Source organism: Balaenoptera borealis (genome assembly GCF_965194805.1).
Source record: "Balaenoptera borealis genome assembly, chromosome: 3".
NCBI lineage: Eukaryota > Metazoa > Chordata > Mammalia > Artiodactyla > Balaenopteridae > Balaenoptera > Balaenoptera borealis.
The window spans coordinates 181,303,559-181,331,048 of NC_138866.1; the positions used below are offsets into that span (position 1 = coordinate 181,303,559).

At 40.9% G+C, this 27,490-nt stretch overlaps 2 protein-coding genes across 8 annotated transcripts in view; one reads left to right on the plus strand and one right to left on the minus strand.

The window, feature by feature from the left end:
• Positions 1–6,240, plus strand: part of EPC1 (enhancer of polycomb homolog 1) — a 95,128-nt gene extending 88,888 nt beyond the window's left edge. For 5 of the 7 annotated variants that reach the window (XM_082385329.1, XM_082385330.1, XM_082385335.1 and 2 more), the window contains exons 11-15: positions 1,109–1,227; positions 1,308–1,394; positions 2,233–2,374; positions 2,482–2,845; positions 4,859–6,240. In XM_082385329.1, the coding sequence (XP_082241455.1) occupies positions 1,109–1,227; positions 1,308–1,394; positions 2,233–2,374; positions 2,482–2,845; positions 4,859–4,931 (785 nt within the window). In that variant the 3' untranslated portion in view covers positions 4,932–6,240. The remainder of the gene's footprint in view (positions 1–1,108; positions 1,228–1,307; positions 1,395–2,232; positions 2,375–2,481; positions 2,846–4,858) is intronic. The other 2 variants (XM_082385331.1, XM_082385334.1) reach the window with 1 other exon arrangement.
• LOC309625887 (uncharacterized protein) overlaps positions 1–27,490 on the minus strand; it is a gene marked incomplete at its 5' end in the record, with an annotated part of 120,243 nt that overhangs the window by 21,278 nt on the left and 71,475 nt on the right. The window lies entirely within an intron of this gene.

Below are 27,490 nucleotides of genomic sequence, written 5' to 3' on the forward strand. Positions count from 1 at the left end.
ATGAAGTAATATTCTAAAGAAATTATCAAAATGTCTTTAACTAAAGACAACAACAAATTAGCTGGCAGTATTTTGAAAACATTAAACTTTAGATTGAGGAAATATGCATGATTTATAGATTCCCTAGTACCCAGGGATGCATGATAACCCTTTTTTTTCTGTTTTAAATAGTTCTTACCCAACCATCACAGGCTTCTTAAAAGAAGCCTTAAAGTCAGATGTTGTGATTGTATGTGCTTTTTTTTTTTCTTTTTTTTAAATTGGCAAAAAAAAAAAAAAGAAAAAGAAAAAGGTTTCCTTTTTAAAAACTGCACACACTTTTTGGGGGAGTAATAAATGAACATTTTTTTGTTTGTTTTTTTTAGAACTGAGCTCTCCATAGACAAACATAAGTAGCATAACACAGTGTCTTTCCTCAGACATCATTCTGTACAGTAAACCAACATAAACATCTTCGTTCTTATTGACTGGATTTTTTCCAGGTGGGTTAATTGGGTGGGGAAAATTAATTAACCTTTGGAGCCTCTTTTCTTCCTGTTAAACTTAAAGGATGGGTTCTTTTTAAAAAAAAAAAAGTGATAAACCAACAACCTTATATTTCATATGAAGGAAATTTTTGTAATGACTAAAATTAGAAAATATGTAGAACAATTAGTATTTCTACACAGAACTGCTAGGGATCATCTGAATGCATTGGGACAGTAGTATGAATAAACTAGAAACTAAATGGTGATTATCAGATTTCTTCTCAAGCTCAGTGCAACGTTGAATTTCAAATACGCGGATGAAAAAAGCTGGTATTACCTTTTACACACTGTCTAGCACAAGTGTCACAGCTTACAAAAAATAATGGTTTTGAAACGTGGGAAGTGAGCACTTCTCTTTCCTCTGTGCAACTCGGAAAGTTTCATGTTGTTTGTCTTTAAACTCACGCCACTCTCGTTAAGTGTGGTTATAAAAATGCTGAAATTTCCATTCGGAAGTGATCTTTAACGGGATGCTAAAATGCTTTAGTTTTTTCTTAAATGCTAAAATTTGTCTTAGTGTACTGTAAGATGTGTGTGACAGCCGTGCCCTTTTGTAAAGTGTCTTCTCATTTTATGTTCAGCATTTACAGCCGAACAATACCAGCAGCACCAGCATCAGCTGGCGCTCATGCAGAAACAGCAGCTTGCACAAATTCAGCAACAGCAAGCAAGTAGTCATTCCTCCACCGCCACGTCACAGGTGAGGGATTTGTCTGTCTTATGATTATCCCTCGTGGTTTCCCACCAGAGTTCATCTCTAATTACCAACTGTTGCCATAGAGCCTTGCATCTAACCAGCAGAAAAGTGGCTTTCACCTGAATCTACATCATAGCCATTCTATACAGGGTTTAGAAAGAACGTTACAGGTGAGTATAGAAGCTGTTGCCCCCCTGCTCCCTATTTTAAAAAGTAAGACTAAAAAGCATAGTCCGATGAGATGGAGACCCTGTCTTCAAGTCTGACCTGTAGTCTGTGAATGTACCTCTTTAATATACAACCCCACCCAGCTCTCTATGTGGAGCGTTTGAATTATTATTAAAATTTATGCTAAAATAACCTCTTTTACTATTAAAAGAAATCACTTTTGAACTTAAAGCATGATAAATGTTTGCCATTTAAACATATTTAAGGCTTAACTGAAGGCTGAGATTCGTGTCTCTAAGCATCTTAGAGGAAAAATTCGTTTAAAAAAATTCAAGGGTCTTCTTAATTTCTAGGCTGAGTTAGAATGTGATGTTTTGTTCCTTCTCTTCTAAAGGGATAGTTATCTTACTGTCCCAAAGGTGCCTTTGGTCACGTGTGTATATGTATGTGTAAGTTAGATGAAGGAAGTTTTACATACTTATTTATTCAAATTATATGAATTTATTCATTCATTGATTCATTCATTGCAAATCACTGAAATTGTTTTACTAGCATATTTCTTGTCCAACACTTTGTGTTGGATGTTTACTGTTTCCACATTATAAAAGGTTTATTTTGGTAATTCCATATTATATATTGTCACATAAGAAGATCAAAATTCATAATCGTTGAGTTATAAGATGATTTGAACATTAATCAAATGTATGCATGTCGGAGAGATGAAGATATTTCAGTGGTTTGCGACTGTCATTTATATTCAGACTGATTTTGGTAACCTGTGTAGCTTTAATAATAATTTGAGACTAAGTGATGCTGATTAGATTTGTATTTTCTTTTTAGGGTTTTGTTTCCAAGACTTTGGATTCTGCTAGCGCTCAATTTGCTGCTTCTGCTTTGGTGACATCAGAACAGCTGATGGGATTCAAGATGAAGGAGGATGTGGTGCTTGGAATTGGGGTGAATGGCGTCCTTCCAGCCTCAGGTAAGGGTAAAGACGTTTAAGGTGTTTTGATAATGTCTGTAACGTACATCTGTAATAAACAAGGAGCAGAGTTGCGGTTGTTCAACTGCTTCTTTCCTTTTCCCTAGGAGTATACAAGGGCTTACACCTCAGTAGTACTACACCCCCGGCACTTGTCCACACGAGTCCGTCGACGGCAGGGCCAGCTTTGCTACAGCCTGCGAACGTGACCCAGACAGCGGGTTCCCACAGTGGGCCGAGTCACCCAGTGACTGCTGCCGGTTCTGCAACAACTCAGGTTCTGATTGGGAACAACATCCGATTAACTGTACCTTCATCAGTCGCCACTGTAAACTCTCTTGCCCCCATAAACGCACGACACATACCTAGGACTTTAAGTGCTGTCCCATCGTCTGCCTTAAAGCTGGCTGCCGCAGCAAACTGTCAAGTTTCCAAGGTCCCGTCTTCATCCTCTGTAGATGCAGTTCCACGGTGAGTAGTTATTTGAGCCCGAAGTGTTTGAAAAATACGAAATCTGACTTAAATTCTCTGGCATTGCTCTCTACTTATTTCTTTGTGTTTTTTGCTCTTTTCCTTATATACATTAAAAATGTATAGATGAGAATTCCTTATTTATGTAAGAAATAAACAGATAAATGTTGTAATTCAATATTGCTGAGAATTTGAACTTTAAAGGGAGTATAGTGAATATTGCATGTATGATTGGGACATGACTTAGTATAATAAGAGCTTATAGTATTCTCACTCTTTATTTGACCTTTGGATCGAAGGAGTTCTCTTTAGAATGTTTCTTTTGCTTATAATTTCTTCCACAGCTTCTCACGTAGACAGAATTAATAAAACCCACCGTGGCTAGTATACTAATTAAGGCTCTCTTAATAATGTAAATAATATAAAGGGTTACAGTATTCATGCCAGGTCAGCTTTTAATCAGACCATTATTTTCTGTGCTAACTTGTTTTCTTAGGTTTCAGTAGACGGTTTAGAATGTTTGCTCAGTCTCTGTTCTGTTTTAAATATTAACGGGAATTCAAATCTTGCTGTCTACTTGAGGGGAAACAAAAAGAGAAAGACAGGAGTTTTCAGTTGAGTTAGAAGATGAGCATAAAAGTGTGAAAAGTTAAATAATATTAATTGTAAGTAATAGGTAAAAATTGTTCTAGAGGTATCACAAAGTATAATATGCTTGTCAAATTAGCATGTATAGAGTGTGGCTATAATTTCAATATAAGAGATATGTTTTACACCAGGGATATTCTGGGAATGTTCTACCAAAAAAAAAAAAAAATCAGATTTCATCTTGGCTGGGCAGAAGGGAGGAAGAAAAAAGAGTTGGGGAAATATGTATGTGTTTCAGAGGTTAACAAACAAGTAACCTAGTTTGTCTAGAGATTTGGGAAGATTAGTGGTAGAAGTTGGGGTGGTTGGCGGCCGGACTTTGAGGCATCTTGGCTGCCGCTCTGACACGTAGACTCCCTCAGCTGGGAGTGGCCCAGGGCAGGGAGCAGGCCTCGTAGCAACGGACTGCAGCTATTAGTTTCTGGACCCGTGCATCCCTTCTGCTTCTGAACTTAAGTGGTAGTCACGTCTGCTCAGTGCTCATGCATTCTTAATATTCTGGGTCTAGTCATAGCTAGCCAAACAACTATAGCTCTTACTTAAATATATAATACGTGGTTTTCATCGCTACAGAATTATATAACCGCGGGAGACTCGAAGTGTAAGGGAAACGTTCGCATCACTTACTTTAGCCCCTGTGTTTAAAGATGAGGGAACTGAGTGTGCAGGGCAGAGACTGAGACACAGATGTAGAGGACAAACGTATGGACGCCAAGGGGGGAAAGCAGCGGGCGGGTGGGGTGGTGGTGTGATGAATTGGGAGATTGGGGTTGACATGTATACGCTGATGTGTGTAAAATGGATGACTAATAAGAACGTGCTGTATAAAAAAATAAATAAAATAAAATTTTAAAAATAAATAAATAAATAAATAAAGATGAGGGAACTGAGCTCTGCGAGCACGTCGGCAGTCGAGGGGCAGGGGCAGCGGGGACCCTGGTCTTCTGATTGCTCAGCTCCACGTAGAGAAAGAACTCGGACTTCAAAGTCCTGACATGAATGACCTTCACTCACATTGTTCCTTTTTAAAACTCTTAGGAAAGGTTTAATAGAGGAGGAGATTGAAACTATAAACTAAAGCTTGGTTATTCTTTATGTGTTGTAACACCTAGGTTGCTTGGGTGCTACAACAGGTTTGTTGGTAATGTAGTTGACCATGGAATGTGCAGCGGACACAAGCCTGACTTCCGGTTGTGTGTTCCGAATGATAAACCATAAAAGTTCATATTCCTCTACTTGCTATCCTGTCCCAAAGGAGTCAGATCTCTTTCTATTATTAAAAACATTTAAACTTTTTATTGGGAAGATCATCTTGATTTGTTAAATTGATTGCAGATAAGTAATTTATTGAACTTTCTTCAACAGGGAGAATCATGAATCAGAAAAGCCAGCACTAAACAACATAGCAGACAATACAGTAGCGATGGAGGTGACGTAGCTTCCTCAGGAGTGGAGCCGCAGCCTGGGGACTGGATTAGGTGCTATGCATCAGTAGCATTTTGAATGCAAGGGATGATGGAACGCAGCACGTGCGTTTCTGTGGCAGCTGTGGGGACTCGACAGCAATGCTCATCTCTCATGCTTCCATTTTTCTTTTCTTACTGTTAATAGGGAAAAAAATCAACATCTGTAAATTAAGAATACAGCAATTATCTGTACAGTACTGCATATTTGTAATACCCTTGTATATATGTTACTTGAATACAGAGATGTTCATTTGTGATGCTTTGCACTTGGGGGTGGGGGGGGGAGGGAAATAAATTGCAACAAAGAGTGTGAGATGATGTGAGAGTGTGTAGAGATGAGGTGTCATCCCATCATGTGCATGGTGCAGAGCCTGCTGTTTTATCTATTTATTGTGCCGTGTTTACAGTTTTGTACACTGTACCTTCATTGGTTCCTGTGCTGTAGTGAATGTGTTAGGTAGCTGTGGACTCCTTGGTATTTTGTAAATGGTATAACATAACTTGGTTCCCCTCTGGGTCCCTGAGTTTTCTGTGTATCATGTGAAAAAAAATGGTGACATACATACAGAATTTTACAAAAAAAAAAAAAAAAGGCATCAGTTTTTTAAAAATGGGGAATGTACTGTTAAATGGGGATCTTCCTGGTCTACTATCATTAGGACAAGTAATGAGCTAAAAATGAAGTCTCTTGAATCTTCCCATCCCCACCTGCCCACAGAGCTGTGGGTAGTTTCTGGTACTTAAAGCACTAATGTTATGTTGCTGCTCTGCAAACAGCCCAGTAGTCCCATTTCCTTCCACACCAGAAAGTGTTAAATCAAGTATGCAAATGGAGTCCTTACAACTGGAGTTTATGTTGTCTTGCCCTTTTTTTAGCACAAGAAAAAAATTGTACTTTTTTATTGTCGAATTGTTTCAAAGACTTCATTCTTTACTTGTTCTTACAAAAAGGATATAAGGGAGAAGAATGCAGTAATTGCTGTACGTGTATCATCATTCCAGTTTCTAAAAACAGCCAGCCAGCTTTTTTCCTTTTAAGATTCTCCAGAAGGCTGCGAGGCCAGAACCACAAATATCGGGTGCCTTCCTTTGGAAATATTTGACCTCTCTTCTGTGAAGAGAATGGTACTTAACAGACTACTACTAGTGCTTTGTCAGTACCGAAGTCTGAATGCCCAGTCCAATGGCATACATTATCCTTAAGGTTTTTAATCCCACCTGGAAAAATTGTGATAGAATTCTCACAAAATAAACCCAGGGCATTACATGTTGACAAACTAATGTGTAGTGGTCTTCTGCTTTTATTTTCAACCCAAGAACTTTTGTGTGACTTTAATTAAAATCATTCAGTAAAGTGGGGGGCAGGGCCGGTCATGGGAACGTGAGCAATTACTTTCCAGTTCATTTTTTTCAACAATTATTTATTGAATGATTACCTAATATGCTTGGGACTGTTTTAGGTCCACTACAGTGAAAAAAATTCCTGCCCATTCTATGACCATGGAATTTATAATTTCATTGAGTGATAAAAACAAGATGAATATGTAAAATTTAAATTGTATTATGGTAAGTATTTGGGGGGAAAGTAAAACAAGGAGAGGGGAGAAGCAGTGCCAGGGTGGGGTGGAGGTTGCTGTTTCCGGTAGGGTGGGCAGAGAAGGGCCCACAGAGATGATGGGGCAGGGGGGTGGAGAGGGTTGGGGTGTGCCTGGTTTGCTGAAGGAACAGCAGGGTGGCTCTGGTGCACAGGCAAAGAGGAGTGGAGTAGGTAAGGTCAGAGGGCATCGGGGAGGCTGCTCGTGGCGGGCCTGATAGGTGACTTTAAGGACTTAGGATTTTGGAGCAGAGGAGTGATGTGGTTAGAACAGGCTCACTCTGGCTTAAGTGTTCAGAATACAGTAAAGGACCAAAATTTCTCCAAATGTGATGAAGACAGTCCACAGACCTCAGGAAATCAACGAACCACAAGCACACACACGAAGAAAATTTGTTACAGCATATAATCAAATTGCTAAATATCGATGATTAAGAGAAAAATCTTAAAAATAACTAATTTTTAAAAAGACGTATTACAGAGAAAAATAAGAATGACGGCAGATGTTCACTGGAAGACATGCAAGCTGAAAGGCAGTGGAGCAATATCCTTACTGAACAAAAAAACTCTCAACCTAGAATTCTAAACCTAGCAACATTATTTTTCAAAAACGAAGGTGAAATATTTCTTCATACATAAAAAATCTGACAGAATTCATCGCAAGCAGACATCCAATACCAGAAATGTTAAAGGATGTCCTTGAAGCAGATGAAAATGGTATCAGAGATCTGGGTGCATGCAAACAAAGGCCATCAGAAATGGTAAATATAGGGCTTCCCTGGTGGCGCAGTGGTTGAGAGTCTGCCTGCTAATGCAGGGGACACGGGTTCGGGCCCTGGTCTGGGAAGATCCCACATGCCGCGGAGCGGCTGGGCCCGTGAGCCACAACTACTGAGCCTGCGCGTCTGGAGCCTGTGCCCCGCAATGGAGGGGCCGCGATGGTGAAAGGCCCGCGCACCGCGATGAAGAGTGGCCCCCGCTTGCCGCAACTAGAGAAAGCCCTCGCACGAACCGAAGACCTAACACAGCCAAAAATAAAATAAAATAAAATAAATAAAATTAAAAAAAAAAGAAAAATAACAAGTGACAAGTGTTGGCAAAGATTAAAAAAAAAAAAAAAAAAGAAATGGTAAATATATGTGTACGCATTAAAACTCTTTTCCTGATCTTTTAAGTCTTTAAAAGATAATCAGCTTTTTGAAGCAAAAATAATAAAGAGTGTATTATGGCATTATAACACAAGGAGAAGGAACATATATGAGAACAGTAGCACAAAGGTCAGGGAAGGAAGAGGGCCTAAGGGCCTGATCCTACACTCAGAATGGTATAATATCCCTTGAAGGTAGACTGTGCTAAGTTAAGGATGTATACTTAAGTCGTAAAGCAACCACTAAAATCACAAAACAAGGAGGTACGGCTAATAAGCAGGAAAGAAAATAAAGTAAAATCGTAAAAAATATTCTATTGACCCAAAAGAAAACAGAAAAAGAAGAAAAAGGAAACAGGACAGATGAGTAAATAGAAAACAAATATGAACATGGTAGATTTAAACCCAACCACATCAATAATAATATTAAATGCTAATGGTCTAAACAACCCAAGTGAAAGGCAAAGATTGTCAGATGGTATAAAAAAAGAAAAACCCGTCTATATACTGCCTTCAAGAAACCCACTGCAAATCTAAAGACACAAATAGGACAAAAGTAAAAGGATGGAGAAGGATATACCATGTTAACACTCATCAGAATCTAGAGTGGCTATATTAATATCGGTACATTTCAGAGCAAAGAATATTACCAGGAATTTTAAAAGGTCACTTCATAATGATAGAAGGATCACTTTATCAAGAAGACATAACATTCTTAAACATTTATTCCTCTAATTACAGAAATTCAAAAATACATGAAACAAAAGTGATGGAATTAAAAGGAGAAATAGGCAAATATACAATTAAAATTAGAGGTTTCAGTATCCCCTTTCCAATACTTGATAGAGCAAGTAGACAGAAAATCAGTGAGGGCTTGAACCACGTTATCAACTAAGTTGCCCTAATTGACATTTTTAGAACACTCTATCCAACAAATGCAGAATACACATTTGCTTCAAATGCACATGAAATGTTTAGCAAGGTACACCATACTGTGGGCCATAAAGCGAATCTCAATAAATTTAAAAAGATTTAGGGCTTCCCTGGTGGCGCAGTGGTTGAGAATCTGCCTGCCAATGCAGGGGACACGGGTTTGAGCCCTGGTCTGGGAAGATCCCACATGCCGCGGAGTGACTAAGCCCGTGAGCCACAATTGCTGAGCCTGCGCGTCTGGAGCCTGTGCTCCGCAACGGGAGAGGCCACGATAGTGAGAGGCCCGCGCACCGCGGTGAAGAGTGGTCCCCACTTGCCACAACTAGAGAAAGCCCTCACACAGAAACGAAGACCCAACACAGCCATAAATAAAAAAATAAATAAATAAATAAAATTAAAAAAAAAAAAAGATTTAAATCATACAATGTATTTGCTCTGACTAGAATAGAATTAAGTTAGTATTATTAACAGAAAGATCTAGAAAGCCCTTAAATATTTGGAACCTAATAACAAACTTATAAATATCATACGGGTCAAAGCAGAAATCAAAAGGGGCATTAGAACATATTTTGAACTATGGACACTGGAAAACTATGGAAAATAGAAGTATACATATCAACAGTTGTGAGATGTAGCTAAATCAGCACGTGAAGGAAATTTATACCAAAAATTAAGAAATAAATCAATAACCTAAACTTCTACCTCCTTACAAAACTAGAATAAGAAGTGCAAATTAAACCTAAAGCAGACAGAAGAAAGGAAATGATGAAGATCAGAATGGAAGGAAAATCTAAAAAGTGAAACAATAGAGAAAACCAATGAAACCAAAAGCTGGTTCTCCGAGTAGATCAATAAGATTGATAAACCTCTAGCCAGACAAATTAGAAGAAAAAGAAGATACAATTTATCAATATCAGGAGTATAAGAGGAAACATTACTACAGATTCTACTGAAATTAAAATACAAGGAAATATTAAAAACTATATGCCAATAAATTTGACAACTTAGGTGAAATGGAAAAGTCCCTTAAAAGACACAAATTACCAAAGCTCTCTCCAGAAGAAATAGATTTAAAAACTACAACAAAAGAAAATTACAAGTTAATGTGCCTCATGAACATTGACACAAAAAATGCTTAATATTTTTTAGCAAGTCAATTGCAACAATATATACAAATGATACAACATTATGACCAGTAAGAATCAAAAATGACTGTGTGGCATATCTAGGTGACTAATGCCTGAGATACCTACATAGTTTCTCATGGTCCAGTAGTGGCATCGTAAAGCAGCTGAAATTTACCCCATGCTTCTAAGGAGGTGTGGATAGAGCTTACTTAGATGGAGCCAGAGCTGTAGAGAGTCAGCACCGGAGGACAAGGGACACAGTTCTGTATCAGCAACCAAGGATCAGATGGGGCACCATATATCCTAGCATGTGCCAATGTGTGTTCAGATGACAACTGAAGCCGAGGCAGCTCTGGTTCAAATTCTGGCTGTACGCCTAAGTGTGTGACGTTGTGTAAGTTACTTAACCTCTCCCAGTGTCTTCATCTCTAAAACAAGGAAAATAATAGCACCTACATTGTTGGGAGATTTAAATGAGACCATGCAAGTACAGTACTCACTCAGGCCAATGTTTAAAAAAAAAAAAAAAAAAGATAAAGAATGTAGTGCCTTCCCCTAAAAAGAATTAAATTTCATTTTGTCAAGATGATGCAGTCAGGTGGGAACTGGGAAAATAACTCACAGCTTAATACTTGTTCTGGGGTTTTGTTTTTTGTTTTTATCTTTTGCCAAATAAGTTGACACACAGAGGTACCCTTCGTTTCTTGCCCTTCCTATTATTATGAGAAATTAAGTAAGTCTCTCAATCTACTGTGGCCTAAATTGCAAAAGGAAAAGACACATGAAAAGTCTGGACAGTAATATACTGGAGCCAGCTCACATTGACTCATGAGAATCAACTGTTAAATTTTCCAGAATTTTATGAACTGGTTGTTAAACAGCCATTATTAGAAAGTAAATTATATAAACTTACAAGTAAATAAATTATATAAAAACAAAGATAATGATACAAAAAAAGAAAACTACTGAACAATATCCCTGATGAATATTAATGCAAAATCTTCAACAAAATGTGAGCAAACAGAATTCAATAGCACATTAAAAGAATTATACACTATGACCAAGTAACGTGAAATGCAATGAGGGTTTAACATACAAAAGTCAATCAATATAATGCACCACATTAACAGAATGATGGAAGAAACCCACATGATCATCTCAACTGATGCAGAAAAAGCATTTGACAAAATGTGATGCTTTTTCACGATACAAACACTCAACAAACTATGAATAGAAGAAAACTATCTCAACATAATAAAGGCCTATAGGACAACCTCAGAGCAAACATCGTACTCAGTGCTGAAAGACTGAAAGCTTTTCCTCTAAGATCAGAAACAAAACAAGGATGCCTGCTTTCACCACTCCTGTTCAACATAGTACTGGAAGTCCTGGCCAGAGCAATTAAGCAAGAAAAAGAAATAAAAGGCATGCAAATTGGAAAAGAAATAGTAAAACTATCTCTGTAACAGATGACATGACCTTATATAGAGAAACCCCTAAAGATTTCTCAAAAACACCTGTTGGAACTAATAAACAAAAGTAGCAAAGTTGCATGATACAAGATCAAAACACAAAAATAAGTAGTGTTTTTATACACCGACAATGAACAATCTGAAAAGGAAATTGAAAAAAAATTCCACTTACAATAGCATCAAAAAGAATACAATACTTAGGAATAAACTTAAACAAGGAAATGAAAGACATACACTGAAAACTACAAAACGTTGCTGAAATAAATTAAAGACATCAATTAAATGGAAAGAGAGCCTGTATTCATGGATTGGAAGACTAAATATTGTTAAGATGTCAGTTCAACCCCAAACAACCTACAGATTCAAAGCAATCCCTTTCAAAATCCCAATGGCAATTTTTGCAGAAATAGAAAAAATCCATCCTAAAATTCATATAGAATCTCAAGGAACCCTGAAGAGCCAAAACTATCTTGAACAAAGTTGGAGGTCTCACATTTCCTGATTTTAAAACTTACCACAAAGCTCTGTGATCCGGCAATCCCACTCCTGGGCATATATCTGGAGAAAACCATAATTCAAAAAGATACATGCACCCCAATGTCCATTGCAACACTATTTACAATAGCCAAGACATGGAAACAACCTATATGTCCATCAACAGATGAATAAATAAAGAAGATGTGGTATATATACAATGGAATACTACTCAGCCATAAAAAAGAATGAAATAATGCCATTTTCAGCAACGTAGGTGGACCTGGAGATTATCATACTAAGTGAAATAAGCCAGACAGAGAAAGACAAATATCATACGAGATCAGTTATATGTGGAATCTAAAAAACTGATACAAACGAACTTATTTACAAAACAAACAGACTCACAGACATAGGAAACAAACTTGTGGTTACCAAAGGGGAAAGGTGTGGGGGGAGGGATAAGTTAGGAATTTGGGAGTAACATATATACACTACTATATATAAAATACATAAACAACAAGGACCTACTGTGTAGCACAGGGAACTCTACTCAATATTTTGTAATAACCTATATGGGAAAAGAATCTGAAAAAGAATGGATATATGTATATATGTATAACTGATTCACCTTGCTGTACACATGAAACTAACACAACATTGTAAATCAACTATACTTCAATTAAAAAGTATTTTTTAAATAAAAGAATATATAAAGAACTCCTATAACTTAACAACAAAATAACCCAATAAAAAAAATGGGTAAATGATTTGAATAAGACATTTCTCCAAAGAAGATTACAAATAGCCACAAGCGTATGAAAAGATGCTCAACATGCCTAACCATTAGAGAAATGCAAACCCGAACCAGAATGAGATACTACCATCTCATACCCATTAGGATAATGACTATTAAAAAAAAAAAAAAGAAAAAACAGAAAATAACAAGTGTTGGTGAGGACACGGAGGAATGTGAACCCTTGTGCACTGTTGGTGGGAATGTAAAGTGGTTCAAATGCTAAAAGAACAGTGTGATAGTCCCTCCAAAGACTAAAAACAGAACTACCATATGACCCAGCAATTCTACTTCTGGGCACATATGTATAAGAAATTGAAAGCAGAGTCTAGAAGAGCTATTTGTACACCCACATTTACAGCAGCATTATTCACAATAACCAAGAGGTGGAAACTACCAAGTGTTCATCAACAGAAGAATGGATAAAGAAGACGTGCTATATACATACAATGAAATACTATTCAGCTTTTAGAAAGTAGGAAATCCTGTCATATGCTACAACATGAATGAATCTTGAGGACATTATGCTAAGTGAAATAAACCCACCACAAAAAGACAAATACGGTATGATTCCACTTACATAAAGTATCCAAAGTAGTCAAACTCATAGAAACAAAGTAGAATGGTGGTTGTCAGGGGCTGGGGGAAGGGAGACATGGGGAGATATTCTTCAATGGGTACAGAGACTGGGTTTTACAAGATGAGAACAGTTCTGGGGCTTGCACAGCAATGTAAATATACTTAACGCTACTGAAATAAGTGGTTAAGATGGTAAATTTTATATCGTGTGTTTTATCACAAAATTTTTTTTAAATCAAAGGTAATAAACAAACAGACCTCATCATTTCCTAGTTACTTCGCTCTATCCAGTTTACACTCTTGAGGTTACTTCTACTGTGTTTATGAGGTAGACATACTATGTACAGCTGGGCCTCTGCACATCACTTCCCAACTTGGCGTTCAAGGACATCTCGTTGATAGCTTGAAATCGGCCATGATGGGAGTATTTACCCCCCGCAGAAATTGGGAAACACTAAAAATTGTTTGTTTGGAGTGCTGGTTGCTGAATGTGTACCTGCCACCACTAGGCTCAGCAGAGATGCTGGTCTCAGTCCTGTCTGCCGCTGAACGATAAACTCTCCACCGGCACAGGGCTCGGGATAATGAGGGTGAGAGTTGAGACGTGTGAAGAGCTTTACTTCTGCCACTGGCCCCAGGGGAAAGGGATGTAAAAAGAAAAAGATCACAAGGACCTGATGGGGAGAGTGTGTCAAGCCTGCAGTTCTGTGTCTCAGCCTCTACACAACTGCTGCATTACTCACAGTGGCCTTGCTGCCCAGGACGGCCCAGATCAAACCCTGCAAACCAAACTAAGCCTGCACACCCAGCTCTATGCAAATAGATCTCTCTATTATCAGCGGAGAGACGGCCCAAAGCAAGTGGTTCTGGATTCATCCTAATGCCACCAAAGGCAAAAAGATCCAGATCATTGAGGACATAGGTGGTAAAGTCCGGCTGATAAGGTGTCCTATGACTCTTTCTTCAAAGACTTGCTACTTGTTTGCTAATTTGGCAACTTTGACGAGCGCTATTATTATATTAGCACTAGGAGGAAGTCACTGGTGCCCCCTTGTGGCAAACTTTGCAGAAGAGCAAACCCCCAACTGCCCAGAAGACGCGGAAAAGGAAAGGTGACAACAAGTGCAGAACAGGGTGACCTGCTGCTCTGGCACTTGTGTTATGAATGGGGGCAGTGGTGGGACGCAGGTCTACACTGTCTCTAGAAATGTGCTGAGTCAACGTAACGCTTCAGAAAATGTTTTTAAGAAATAGAGGCAGCTTGTCCTTGTAGAAGGAGGATTGCACTGCAAGTGTTAACTGCAGCTGTGCCAGCCTCACCTGGGCATGTTTCTCAAAGTCTCGTCCTCCATCCGACGGCCTGCATCATACTCCCCAGTACGCTGATAAAAATGCACATTCCGGGGGCTTCCCTGGTGGTCCAGTGGGTAAGATTCTCGCTCCCAATGCAGGGGTCCGGGTTCAATCCCTGGTCAGGGAACTAGATCCCACATGCATGCTGCAACTGAGAGTTCTCATGCTGCAACTAAAGACCCCATGCAGCCTAAATAAATAAATAAACATTTTTTTAAAAATGCACATTCCCAAACGTCACCCAAACCCTACAGATTCAGTTTCTCTGGGAGTGAACGTGCTAAACAAGCTCCCCAGGTGTTTCTTACGAACACTGATGTTTGAGAACCACGTGAATTCAAAGATGAGCAAGAAATTCAAGTGGGCTGTCATTGTTGTCAGAGCCATCTGTCACTGAAAGGCTCTCATTGACTCTGTCCCTGATCAAAGGAAACTGAAGGGGCAGGACAATTAAGTATGATATGTGCTCCTGGATGGATCCTGGTCCAGGAAAAGGATATTCGTGAGGCAACTGATGACATTTGAAAAATGTCTGAAGATTCGTTAACAGTATTGTTTCCATGTCAATGTCCTTGTTTTGGAATACGGTCCATAATATTGTAATAACTTTGTATGGGCACAGATGGTTACTATACCGTGGTGATCATTTCATAATGTATGCAAATGTCAAATCACTATGTTGTACACCTGAAACTAACATAATATTGTACATCAGCTATATTTCAACGTAAAAGTCCTTGATAGGAATTCCTTGGCAGTCCAGTGGTCAGGACTCCGAGCTTTCACTGCCGAGGGCCTGGCTTCCATCCCTGGTCAGGGAACTAAGATCCCGCAAGCCATGCGGCACGGCACAGAAAAAAAAGAAAGAAAAAGTCCTTATTGTGATAATTGAACTATGATTACATGTGTAGTGTTAACATTTGGGAAAGCTAGGTAGGGAGCCTCTAGGAATTCTTTGCACTATGTTTTGCAACTTTTTTGCAAATACAAAATTATTTCAATATTTTAAGTTACAAATTAAAAAAATTTAAGTCTCCCACTTGGTAAGCATGCATTTTATATCTTTGCTACTTTAAGTGTGGACCAGCTGCATCAGGTACCCCTGAGAGCGAAGAAACAGGGGACCGCTCCAGACTGGTTGGCGTCAGGTGCAACAAGCAGGGAACTTACATAGAGGCTGGTCTCGGTCGCCAAGCATAAAGTCAAGAAGATCTCCACGCCCACCCACCAGACAGGCCTTAGGGGACTCAGTCAGGCATTCAGGCCGGATGGTCTCAACACCCGCGCACTCTCAAGCCTTCCTCCTCCAAACCGCTGCTGCTCGCGGGGGAAGAGTAGGCGGAAGGCACAGTCCCAGGACCGCGGAGGCGTGAGGAGCCTCCGACTGGCCGGTCCACGTGCGGGTCACCTGGAGGTCACGTCCTCTCCGAGACCTCCTTCCCCACACTTGCACGGCACCCTGGGCTCACGGAGGCCGCCCGGGGCTCTGGGGCGTCGGGACCCTCACCTGCAGCACCCCGGGCAGGACAGACACTGCCATCGTGTTCTCGCCCCAGCATCCCGTGCTGGTCACTCGCGTCACCCAGGCCCCGCGGCGGCTGGGGTGGCGGCGTGAAAGTCGGTCCGGGATGTGCTTTCCTCCAAGCCCACCAAGGCTGGTCTTCAGAATCCGCCAAGGAAGTGGCATCTCTCCTCGTGTCCTTTCCCTCTTATCCGTAGGCCCTCCCGGTACCCCAGGCTCCCGGCCTTTCTCTCGAGCCACGAGGATCACGCTCTCAGCTAGTGCCCGGCCCAGAGGGCCCTAGCGACCAGCCCACTCTGCAGCCGGGGCCAAGGCCTCCTGCACAGTGGAGGCCCCAGGACGTTTGCACGTGCCAAGCGCGGAGCAGGGCCGAGGGGTGCTGGGGCGGGGGGTGGGGCAGGCCGGACACCACTGCCCAATGTGGGAGGACCTTCTGGGCCCCTTAGGTCTCACCGCGCACTTGTCTTTACTCCAGGCCAACCCTCGGAGGAAGCAGCTGCCAGGCCGGTGACACCATCACTGCAGAAAGCAGGGAGGAGGCCGCGGTGACAGCCACACCCGGTCCCGGGGACAACAGTCAGCGACTCGGAGATCCGCGGGGGGATGGCCCGAGCCTCACGGCAGTTTATCCCTCAAAGCCTGGCGTGCAGAGGTCTCCCCCGACTCCCTTTCTTATCTCAACCCAGCTGGGAGTGTGTGTGAGTGTGAGCGTGTGTGAGTGTGAGCGTGTGTGTGTCAGCGTGTGTGTGAGCGTGTGTGAGTGTGCGTGTGTGTGTGAACGTGTGTGTGAGCGTGTGTGTGCGTGTGTGTCAGCGTGTGTGTGAGCGTGTGTGTGAGCGTGTGTGCGTGCGTGTGTGAGCGTGTGTGTGTGAGTGTGAGCGTGTGTGTGCGTCAGCGTGTGTGTGAGTGTGTGTGTGTGTGCGTGCGCGCATATGCATGAGAAAGAGACCTTGAGATTCAGAGAATGAAATGAGAGAGACAGAAACGTCCTTAAAAATCCATCCAAACCGGGTGTGTAGAGTCAGCGCCACCTAGAATCCCGCCTGCACAGTTTCACTTCTCCCTCCCCCCTCCCCCCTCAGGAGACCTCACATTCTAGAACCCCGTTCCCAAAGGGGAGGGCTGGGCTGGGAGCAGGGGAAGCCGAATCCTCCAGCGAGTTTTTAAGCTGCTTTTGGGGGAGAACTACAGCAACAGTTCTCACACTGCTTTGCCTAGGAATCATAAGAGGTAATTCTCCTAGTTCTTGGGCAGGATCCAAAAAGGAGCATTTAAAAAAATTTTTTTTATTAGAGTATAGTTGATTTACAATGTCGTGTTAATTTCTGCTGTACAGCAAAGTGACTCGGTTATACTTATATATACACACTCTTTTTCATATTCTTTTCCATTACGGTTTATTATAGGATATTGGATATAGTTCCCTGTGCTCTACAGTAGAACCTCATTGTTTATCCATCCTATATATACTAGTTTGCATCTGCTAATCCCCAAACTCCCACTCCATCCCTCCCCCACACCCCCTCCCCCTTGGCAACCACATGTCTGTTCTCTATGTCTGTGAGTCTGTTTCTGTTTTGTAGATATGTTCATTTGTGTTGTATTTTAGATTCCACATATAAGTGATATCACATGATATTTGTCTTTGTCTGACTTACACTTCGCTTAGTGTGATAATCTCTAGGTCCATCCATGTGGCTGCAAATGGCATTATTTCATTCTTTTTTATGGCTGAGTCATATTCCATTGTATATATGTACCACACCTTCTTTATCCATTCCTGTGTCAATGGACATTTAGGTTGCTTCCATGTCTTGGCTATTGTGAACAGTGTTGCTGTGAACATTGGGGTGCATGGATCTTTTCGAATTAGAGTTTTGTCCAGGTATATGGAAGAAGCATTTTTAATAAATATTCCCAGGGAATTCGGCTGAAGGGGTTCTGAAGAGCACCTTCTGAGGAGCAGTGCTTCTCAAACTTTAACATGCATTCCTAGGGAATTGGGGTTTTTTTTTTTTTTAACTTTATTTATTTATTCATTTACTTATTTATGGCTGTGTTGGGTCTTCGTTTCTGTGCGAGGGCTTTCTCTAATTGCGGCGAGCGGGGGCCACTCTTCATTGCGGTGCACGGGCCTCTCACTGTCGTGGCCTCCCTTGTTGCGGAGCACAGGCTCCAGACGCGCAGGCTCAGTAATTGTGGCTCACGGGCCCAGTTGCTCCGCGGCATGTGGGATCTTCCCAGACCAGGGCTCGAACCCGTGTCCCCTGCATTGGCAGGCAGACTCTCAACCACTGCGCCACCAGGGAAGCCCTAGGAAATTGTTAAAATGCACATTCTGATTCAGTGAGTCTGGGTGGAAGGTCCTGCATTTCCAACAAGCTCTGAGAACATGCAAATATTGCCTGACACAGAACCTGCTCAGAAAAGCAGGTTTCCCTGGTATGTGGTGTTGGTCCGTTGTACCCCTGACTGCTGTGTTCTCTGATACCATGTGCTTTGCTCTGTTCTAAGCTTCCTGAGTTCTCAAAACTACAACTCAATCTAGGAAAGCTATGACAGTAATTTTGTGTAGCCTTCTCCCTGATAAAAAATAAATAAAATGTTGTGTGATGGCTTGAGCTTAGATAAAATTGTGTTAGACAACCAAACAGAACGAAATCTTGCCAGTCAGCTCAGAATGAGTCTATTTTTGAAAGCCATATAAAATTCAATAGAAAGTCTGCTGGGACCAGGTGCCTTCCGGTCTTTGGAGACAAAACTGCTAATTCAGGCTCCAGCTGCGAACATATTTTTCTTCTTAAGTTTTCTTTCCCTCTTGGGAAAAAGACTTTTCAGTTCAATGACAGCGGAGCTCCAGAGCCCATTCGGAAAGAATTTAAACTGTTCTCCAGTTTGTTATCTGCTGAACTGTGTGCCTTCCAAAGGCCCTAGTAGGGGGGCACCTTCACTGTGTCCATGGCCGTGGGAGAGATGGCACCTTGGCCTTGGATGATCGTGCAGAATCAGGGTTTCAGAAAGGCCACAAGAGGCCCCTGAGATTCTTTAGTTGCTAAGGTTGTTGGAGATTTTCCTCCTATTTTAAAAAATGTTTACTTTTTTAATTGTGGTAAAATACACATAACAAAATTTACCATTTTAATTATTTTTTTAAGCATATAGTTCAGTGGCATGAAGTACATTCACATTGTTGTGCAACCATCACCACTATGCAGCTCCAGAACTTTTTCTTCTTCCTAAACTGAAACTCTGTACCAATCAAATGAGAACTCCCACTTCCCCTCCCCCCAGCCCCTGGTAACCACTGTCCTACTCTCTATCTCTATGAATTTGACTACCTAGATACCCCATATGTCTTCGTCAGCTCAGGCCACCATAACAAATGACCACAGACTGGATGGCTTATACAATAGACATTGATTTTTTCATGGCTCTGGAGGCTGGAAGTCTGAGATCAGGGTGCCAGGATGTTTCTAGTGAGGGCTCTCTTCCTGATGTACAGATGGCCACCTTCTCACTATGTCCACACCTGGTAAGGAGTGGGGGAGGGAAGGAGAGAGAGAAGGAGAGAGAGAGAGAACTAGCTGGTGTCTTATAAGAACACTAATCTTATTGGATTAGGGCCCCACCCTTATTACCTCATTTAACCTTTTTATTTTTTTAAGGCCACGCCATGCAGCATGCGGGATCTTAGTTCCCCGACCAGGGATTGAACCCATGCCCTCTGCATTGGGAGCGTGGAGTCTTAACCACTGGACCACCAGGGAAATCCCCTTTTTTTCTTTTTTTTCCTCTCATTTAACCTTAATTACCTTCATCAAGGCCGCATCTCCAAATACAGTCAGATTGGGGGTTGGCGCTTCAACATGAGAACTGTGGGAGGACTCAGTTCAGTCCATAACATCATGAAAGAGGGATCAGACAGTATTTGTTCCTTTGTGTCTGGTTTATTTTGCTTAGTATAATGTCCTCAAGGTTCACCCATGTTATAGCATGATCAGAATTTCATTCCTTTTTAAGCTCAAATAACATTCCATTGTATGTATATACCACATTTAGTTTACTTATTCATCTTTTAAAAAATATTATTTATTTATTTATTTTTGGCTGCGTTGGGTCTTTGTTGCTGTGTGTGGGCTTTCTCTAGTTGCAGCGAGCGGGGGCTACTCTTTGTGCGGTGTGCGGGCTTCTCATTGCAGTGGCTTCTCTTGTTGTGGAGCATGGGCTCTAGGCACACGGGCTTCAATAGTTGTGGCATGCGGGCTTCAGTAGTTGTGGCATGTGGGCTCAGTAGTTGTGGCACATGGGCTTAGTTGCTCTGTGGCATGTGGATCTTCCCAGACCAGGGCTTGAACCCGTGTCCCCTGCATTGGCAGGCGGATTCTTAACCACTGGACCACCAGGGAAGTCCTATTTATTCATCTGTTGAGGGACATTTGGTTTTTCCCATCTTTTGGCTATTGTGAATAATGAACACTGTGTACAGGAATCTGTTTGAGTCTCTGCTTTCAGTTTATTCTGTGTATACCCAGAAGTGGAACTGCTGGATCAAATGGTAATTCTATGGTTATTCTACTGAGAAACTGCCATATGTCTTTAGACTCCTGAGGATGGGCACATGTTGACATGTGGTTCCAAGGCCCCATCATATCACCTCAACCCAGGGCTGACCCTGGCAGAATCATAATGGGAGAATTTTATCCTTCTCTCTCTGAAATGTGTTCAGCATCTCTAGTGCTTCGTGGTTGTCTGGGGTCTAACCTCTGGTCCCCGACCTTCCTTCAAGGCCCTCAAGAAGGCAGCTAGTTACTTGATGTTGTTGTTGTTCTTTTTTTTTTTTTTAAGTCTTTATTGAATTTCTTACAATATTGCTTCTGTTTTATGTCTTGGTTTTTTGGCCGTGAGCCATGTGGGATCTTAGCGCCCCAACCAGGGATCGAACCTGCACCTACTGCATTGGAAGGCAGAGTCATAACCACTGGACCACCAGGGAAGCCTCTTGTTCATTTTAAAATGGAAACACGCACTTCTTATTTAGAAGACAACGTGACAACGTCTCTCAAAATTGGAAACTCACGAGGAGTGCAACCTAGTGATGGCACTTCTTTCACTGACAGGAATATTGTGCAGGATGTTTCACCCTCAGGCCTGTCAGTCTTTCCTTTATGTCTTATGGATTTCACCTTTCTGAAAAAGTGCTTTCCGTCACCAAGATTATACATTTTTTCTCCAACAATTTTTCTAATTTTTTTTTAAGTGTTGCAATTTTTTAAAATTAATTAATTAATTTATTTTTAGCTGTGTTGAGTCTTCGTTTCTATGCGAGGGCTTTCTCCAGTTGCGGTGAGCGGGGGCCACTCTTCATCGCGGTGCGCGGGCCTCTCACTGTCGCGGCCTCTCCTGTTGCAGAGCACAGGCTCCAGACGCGCAGGCTCAGTAGTTGTGGCTCACGGGCTTAGTTGCTCCGCGGCATATGGGATCTTCCCAGACCAGGGCTCGAACCCGTGTCCCCTGCATTGGCAGGCAGATTCTCAACCACTGCGCCACCAGGGAAGCCCCATATGGCTTCTCTTAACTAAAATTTGTTGAACAAAAATTGCTTTCATCACTTTTGTTAGGAACTGTCAAAAGAATAATTATATGTAATCACCTCTCAAACTATGAATGCACGTGAAATAGAATTCTTGGTGCAAGTTTACATCAAAACTGAAACATTACTGTAGATCCTCATACTTTTTTCTTAAGCTATGAGAAACTGAGCTGAATGTTTATTTCCTGACTGATCTTAAACACTTTTCTTCTTTTCATTGGAGAATATTTTGACAAATTGATTAAATATACTTCTGCTTATATTACATGGCTTATTTCTTTATGTTTGTTTATGGCAAGTGATGCTATTTTTTTCACATGTGGTAGTCATATACATTTTTCTTTTAAAATACATTTATATTAGTAAACGTGAGTCAAATTAAAAAAATGTACACATTGAAATTTGGGAAACACTGACAAAACAAAATAAAAAGTATTGGGACTTCCCTGGTGGTGCAGTGGTTAAGAATCCGCCTGCCAATGCTGGGGACACGGGTTCGAGCCCTGGTCCAGGAAGATCCCACATGCCGTGGAGCAACTAAGCCCGTGCGCCACAACTACTGAGCCTACGCTCTAAGGCCCGTGAGCCACAAGTACTGAGCCTATGTGCCACAGCTACTGAAGCCCGTGCGCCTAGAGCCCGTACTCCGCAACAAGAAAAGCCACCGCAATGAGAAGGCCACACACCACAACAAAGAGTACCCCCGGCTCGCCGCAACTAAGGAAAGCCTGTGCGCAGCAATGAAGAACCAATGCATCCAAAAATAATAATACATAAATTTTTTAAAATATGAAAAAATAAATAAACAAAAAATATTTACCCAAGTGCCTGCAAATAGTAAACACACAATGAAAGGTAGCTACTATGTTTTAAACATTTTAACTTATTTTTTTAGTTAAATTATGGTGAAATTATACATTTATACTATTTATTTACAATTTAAAGTTGACCCAACAAATAGATATTGCCTGCCTGTAGCATGCCAGGCCATGGGAATTCAAAGATGAGAATGAAGGAAATATCCCCTGCTTTCAAGAAGCTTTCATTTTAGTGGAGAGAAAGAGATACTAAACAACTAGTGACGTCACAATGTTTTATTTCTTATTATGGACTATGTCCTTTGAAAGGAAAGTACAAATGGAGTGAGTATTGGCAAGAGAGCTCGTATTGGCAAGAGAGCTCTCTGAGACGGAGCCAGGAGGCCATCAAGAGAAGGTGACCTATGCGTGTCTCAGCCTGGATGGAATCTGACCTTTTGACCTGATGAAGTCATCCAGAACATCTGCCAGAAACTCCCGACAACCTACCAACTTGTCGGACACTTACCCTAAAATAATAACTCATGACAGTCTTTCTGTTTATCAGACACCTATCCTAAAACCACCTGTGATTCCTTAGGGACAATATATTTTCTGACCTACGCCACAGTCCATCACAATTATTGTCAGGCAACTTTTAACAACTTCACGGCTTTTTGTCTTTATAAGCTCCTGACTCTTTCTCTTCCCCAGAACACTCTTTTGCGGTGACCCGAATCTGTCTTCCGAATTGCAGTTCTTAAGATCCCCAGTAAACTCTTCTGATCTGCAGCCTCTTGCGTTATTGTTTTGGTTGACATTACAAAGTGCTATAGGAGCACAGGGGAAGTGGGTCTGCCGGGGGGTCCGGAACTCTTTCAGGAGGAAAGCAATTGAGCGGAAAGGTGAAGGGTGACGAGAGGGAATGAAGTTTCTGGCCGGGGACAGAGGGGGATGAGGCTTCACAGGAAGGAACCCTGAGAGCCTAGCGTGCCAAGCGCCGCATTTTCACTTGCCTCATTGCGGCTGGCGGAGAGCCGCTGAATGATTTTGTTCTGGGAGGTGAAACAATCTGCATGTTAGAAAGCTCACTCAGGCAGGAGCCACGTGGAGAAACCACTGGAGGGAACAAGGCTACAAGCAGGAGAGGCAGGCAGCTGTGTAGCAGCCCACGTGGGAACTGATGCGGCCACAGCCGGGCAGAACCAGGCGAGGGTGGGCCGATGCCACGCTGGGCCAGTGGAAAAGCTGGTTCCGTGGCGGCTGGGAGACGCAGCGCGAGGGGAGGCCCTCTCCAGCCCTTCCCACGAGCCTACCAGACTTCGAGAGAATCCTGCAGTCAGCGCCGCTCTCTCTTAGGCAAACCAGAACAACATTCTTTGCAGCCACAGGATGACACTGTCATGCAAAATAACAGGAACTGTTTGGTTTCCAAATCAAGCAACTGTTGATTGCCTTGTCTTTGGAAATCAGTATTCCATTCACAATACTGCAAATGCCTGCTGATGAATGTGACTTGAACAGATGTTAAAATAATGTTTTGGGCAATGAGGGTGCTCTGTGAACAAGGTTAGAATCTTCCCATTACAATTTTCCAACACCACACACCTGACATCTTTGCTAATTGAAACTGCTGGATATCATTCGCCATGAATCCTCCTCCTAGGGCTAATGTAGCATGAAATTATGCCAATCGAAGCAAAACAGAACGCATAATAAACACTGGCAAAACCAGTGACTTCTTTGCATATGGAGAATAAAATCAAGTTTTCTTCTTGGAACATGTGGCCAATTCTTTTTTGTTTTTTTTTTAAGTAGAATGCACAAAGCAAAATAAGGAATGTTTACTAAATTGCATTGTAAGGTAAAAATTCACTGGTATGGAAACAGCAATAAGGATCATAAAAAGGATTCTACTCAAGATTTTCTCTGGTTTCTGGAAGGTGTTTGTGACAACCTGGTGCAGATCTTGCACGTTAAATACTCAAGGCAAATCTGGCTGTTTAGGGCCCAATCACCAAAGACATACAATTCTCCCATCAGCTGCAGTGCTTCTCTGTTTCTTTGCCCTCACCTAAGGGTTAGGTAAACCTTAATAATAATAATAGTAGTAGTAACTAATATTTATTGAGTGTGTGCTATGAGCCAGATATGGCCTCAGAGCTATGCATATATTATCTCAATCCTCTAGACAATCGTATGAGGCAAGTACTATTATTATTCATACTTTTTAGCTGAGGAAACCAAGGCACAGAGAAGTTTACTAATTTACTGATTTGCTGAAAGTCAGACAGGGCAGAGTCAGCACTCAGACCTGGGGACTCCTGACTGCCTTCTGCACTGCCTCTAATTGGGAGGAGAGCTTTGGTGTCATATCTTGGGTTCATACCTTAAGCAGAGTCTCCTGCCTGTGAAACTAGAAAACCTATCACACAGTCTTCGTGTCAATGAAATACAGCTAAAAGATATAATTAAAAGGTAAGATTTCATTCACAGTGATGACCTTACTGCCACCAAAATAAGACTCAAAATACTTGGGCATTAATTTAACTTAGGAACCAAGAGAGCTAATCAATGAAAACTGCAAAATCAAAGGGGAGACTTTTTAACCTGAGTCCATCCTCATTAGAGTATAGAAAAATATTTAATATTCTTTCTTGTTTTTTCTGGATAAACCTCATCACAAATTTATAAAGTTCTAGAAAATATTCTTTGAGAATTTTAATTAAAATGAATACTACAAAGAGAAAAATCACGTCTTCTCTCGGTATCTGGGGGGATTGGTTTCAGGACCCCTCGGAGATACCAAAATCCGTGGATGTTCAAGTTCCTGATATAAAATGGTGTATATTTGCATACGATCTACATACATGCTCCCTTATACTTTAAATCGCCTCTAGATTCCTTGTAATAGCTTATACAATGTCAATGCTATGTAAATAGTTGTCAGTGCACAGAAAATTCAAGTACTGATTTTTGGCACTTTCTGGATTTTTTTTCTGAATACTTTCAGTCCGCAGTTGGTTGAATCTGTGGATGTGGAACCTGAAGATACGAAGGGCTGACTGTACTTTAAACTCACAATTAAAACTAAACAAGGCTCTCCAGTAATTAACTTCAACCATTACTTGGATGTAGGGAATTATAAGCCCAGGAGTACCACAGCAGAGGGGAAAAGGAAACTAATAAATACTGTTGGAACAAGTCTACAGCTGGGTAGCAGATGGACAAATCTGTCTGAGTCCCCAAACTGCAAACTATTACAAATGGATTAAAAAAAAATTAAAATATATAAAATCTATAAAGCACTAGCACAACCAGCTGGAAAAGATAAATAAACTTATGAATGAACAAGTCAAAGTTATTATCAGTTCTAAGATGTTTGGATATTTTAAAGATATATAATTGCATAACGGAACATATTTTGTACACGTCAAAAAGAAAACAACAGTCAAGAAATTACATATGTGAGAATACAAGTGACAAAAGCTGTCTGTTAAGTACATGCAAATAACAGAAACAAAAGTATTTATTAAATGCCCATATTTCATTCCAGGAGTGATTCCAAGTAGATGAATTCAGAGTGTACAAGGAGGTAAATCAACTATACTCCAATAAAAATTTTTAAAAATAAAAGTGTACAGGGAGGGAAACAAAGATAAAATCAGTACTAAGTAAACTATAAGCATACATTTTACTTTTTCATAAGATTTAGGTTTTTTTAATTTTAATTTTACTTATTTATTTTTGGCTGCGTTGGGTCTTTGTTGCTGCGCGCAGGCTTTTCTCTAGTTGTGGCGAGCGGGGGCTACTCTTCGTTGCGGTGCACGGGCTTCTCACTGCGGTGGCTTCTCTTGTTGCAGAGCATGGGCTCTAGGCGCGTGGGCTTCAGTAGTTGCGGCTCACGGGCTCTAGAGCGCAGGCTCAGTAGCTTTGGTGCAGGGGCTTAGTTGCTCGGTGGCATGTGGGATCTTCCTGGACCAGGGATGAAACCCATGTCCTCTGCATTGGCAGGCGGATTCTCAACCACTGTGCCACCTGGGAAGTCCCATTTAGGTTTATTTTGTCATAGAGAGATTAGTTAACTTGAACTTCATAAATTTCTTATATTGGTTACTCATCAAATAAGCTAACATTACTCCTATATACTGTTTAAGATTATTAAAATGTGTATTTGTATTCAACTAAACTGAATCATAATTTCGACTAATGTTTTTATAACAGTAATTATATTTTACAGTAGGTCAGCTTAAACATAATTTCAAGATGCTTAGGTAACTTAAAAACTTGGATTAATAAGTCCATTTGATTAATGAATAATTTTTTGATACCTGAATAATTTCGAAGTTAAGACTGAATAGTGAACACCAATTAATAAGCATGATTTTAAGTTTTGGGGTTTTACTTTTGGGTTTTTTTTTAATGCACGAGTGGTTATATCTTTGGGTTGTGTTAAAAAATGTGTTCATTTTGCTGCTTTAATAAGGTGTATGTATGTGGCTGTAGAGAGTTGTGTTATATATATCAGTGAGCTTTGCTAGTCACTGAAATGCTTATTTGTAACAAACAGGTCTCTGTTACCTAGCTCCCAGTTTTGTATTTGAAATACAATTTAGTTACTTTAGTTAAAAGTTATAATTGATATTCATGGCTAAGACTACACTAGCGGCAATAGTGACAGAAAATTACAACCGTGTATGCAAAGTAATTAGATGAGTTTTTGTTTTCAAAGAAAAAAGAGAGTAGTTTTGTCTTAAAAGTAAAACTTTGTTTCAGAATACATGAGTATAATGAAAGATACAGTTTGAGTGAGTAACCAGTTGCTGAGCATGTGAAGGGAGTTTACTTGCCTTAGTTTATACTCCCTGAGTCTGAAAAGACACCATGATACATGTTAAATTTTGACAAACTTTGCCAGTTTTGACGGGCTTATTCACTAAATAACTGTGTAGACGAGGGGGAGCATCACGAGACGTTTACTTTCATAAATTCTATTGATGCACAACTAGGCCATGGTTTGCTACCTGTTGCATGAGAGAGTGTGGTCCTAGAGTTCATGCCAGGAGCTCTGGGGGGTTAAAAAGTTTACCCTTTACCTTCTCGGAAATCTGCTCAGATTCCATAGCTTACCAGAATAATGTCCTTGA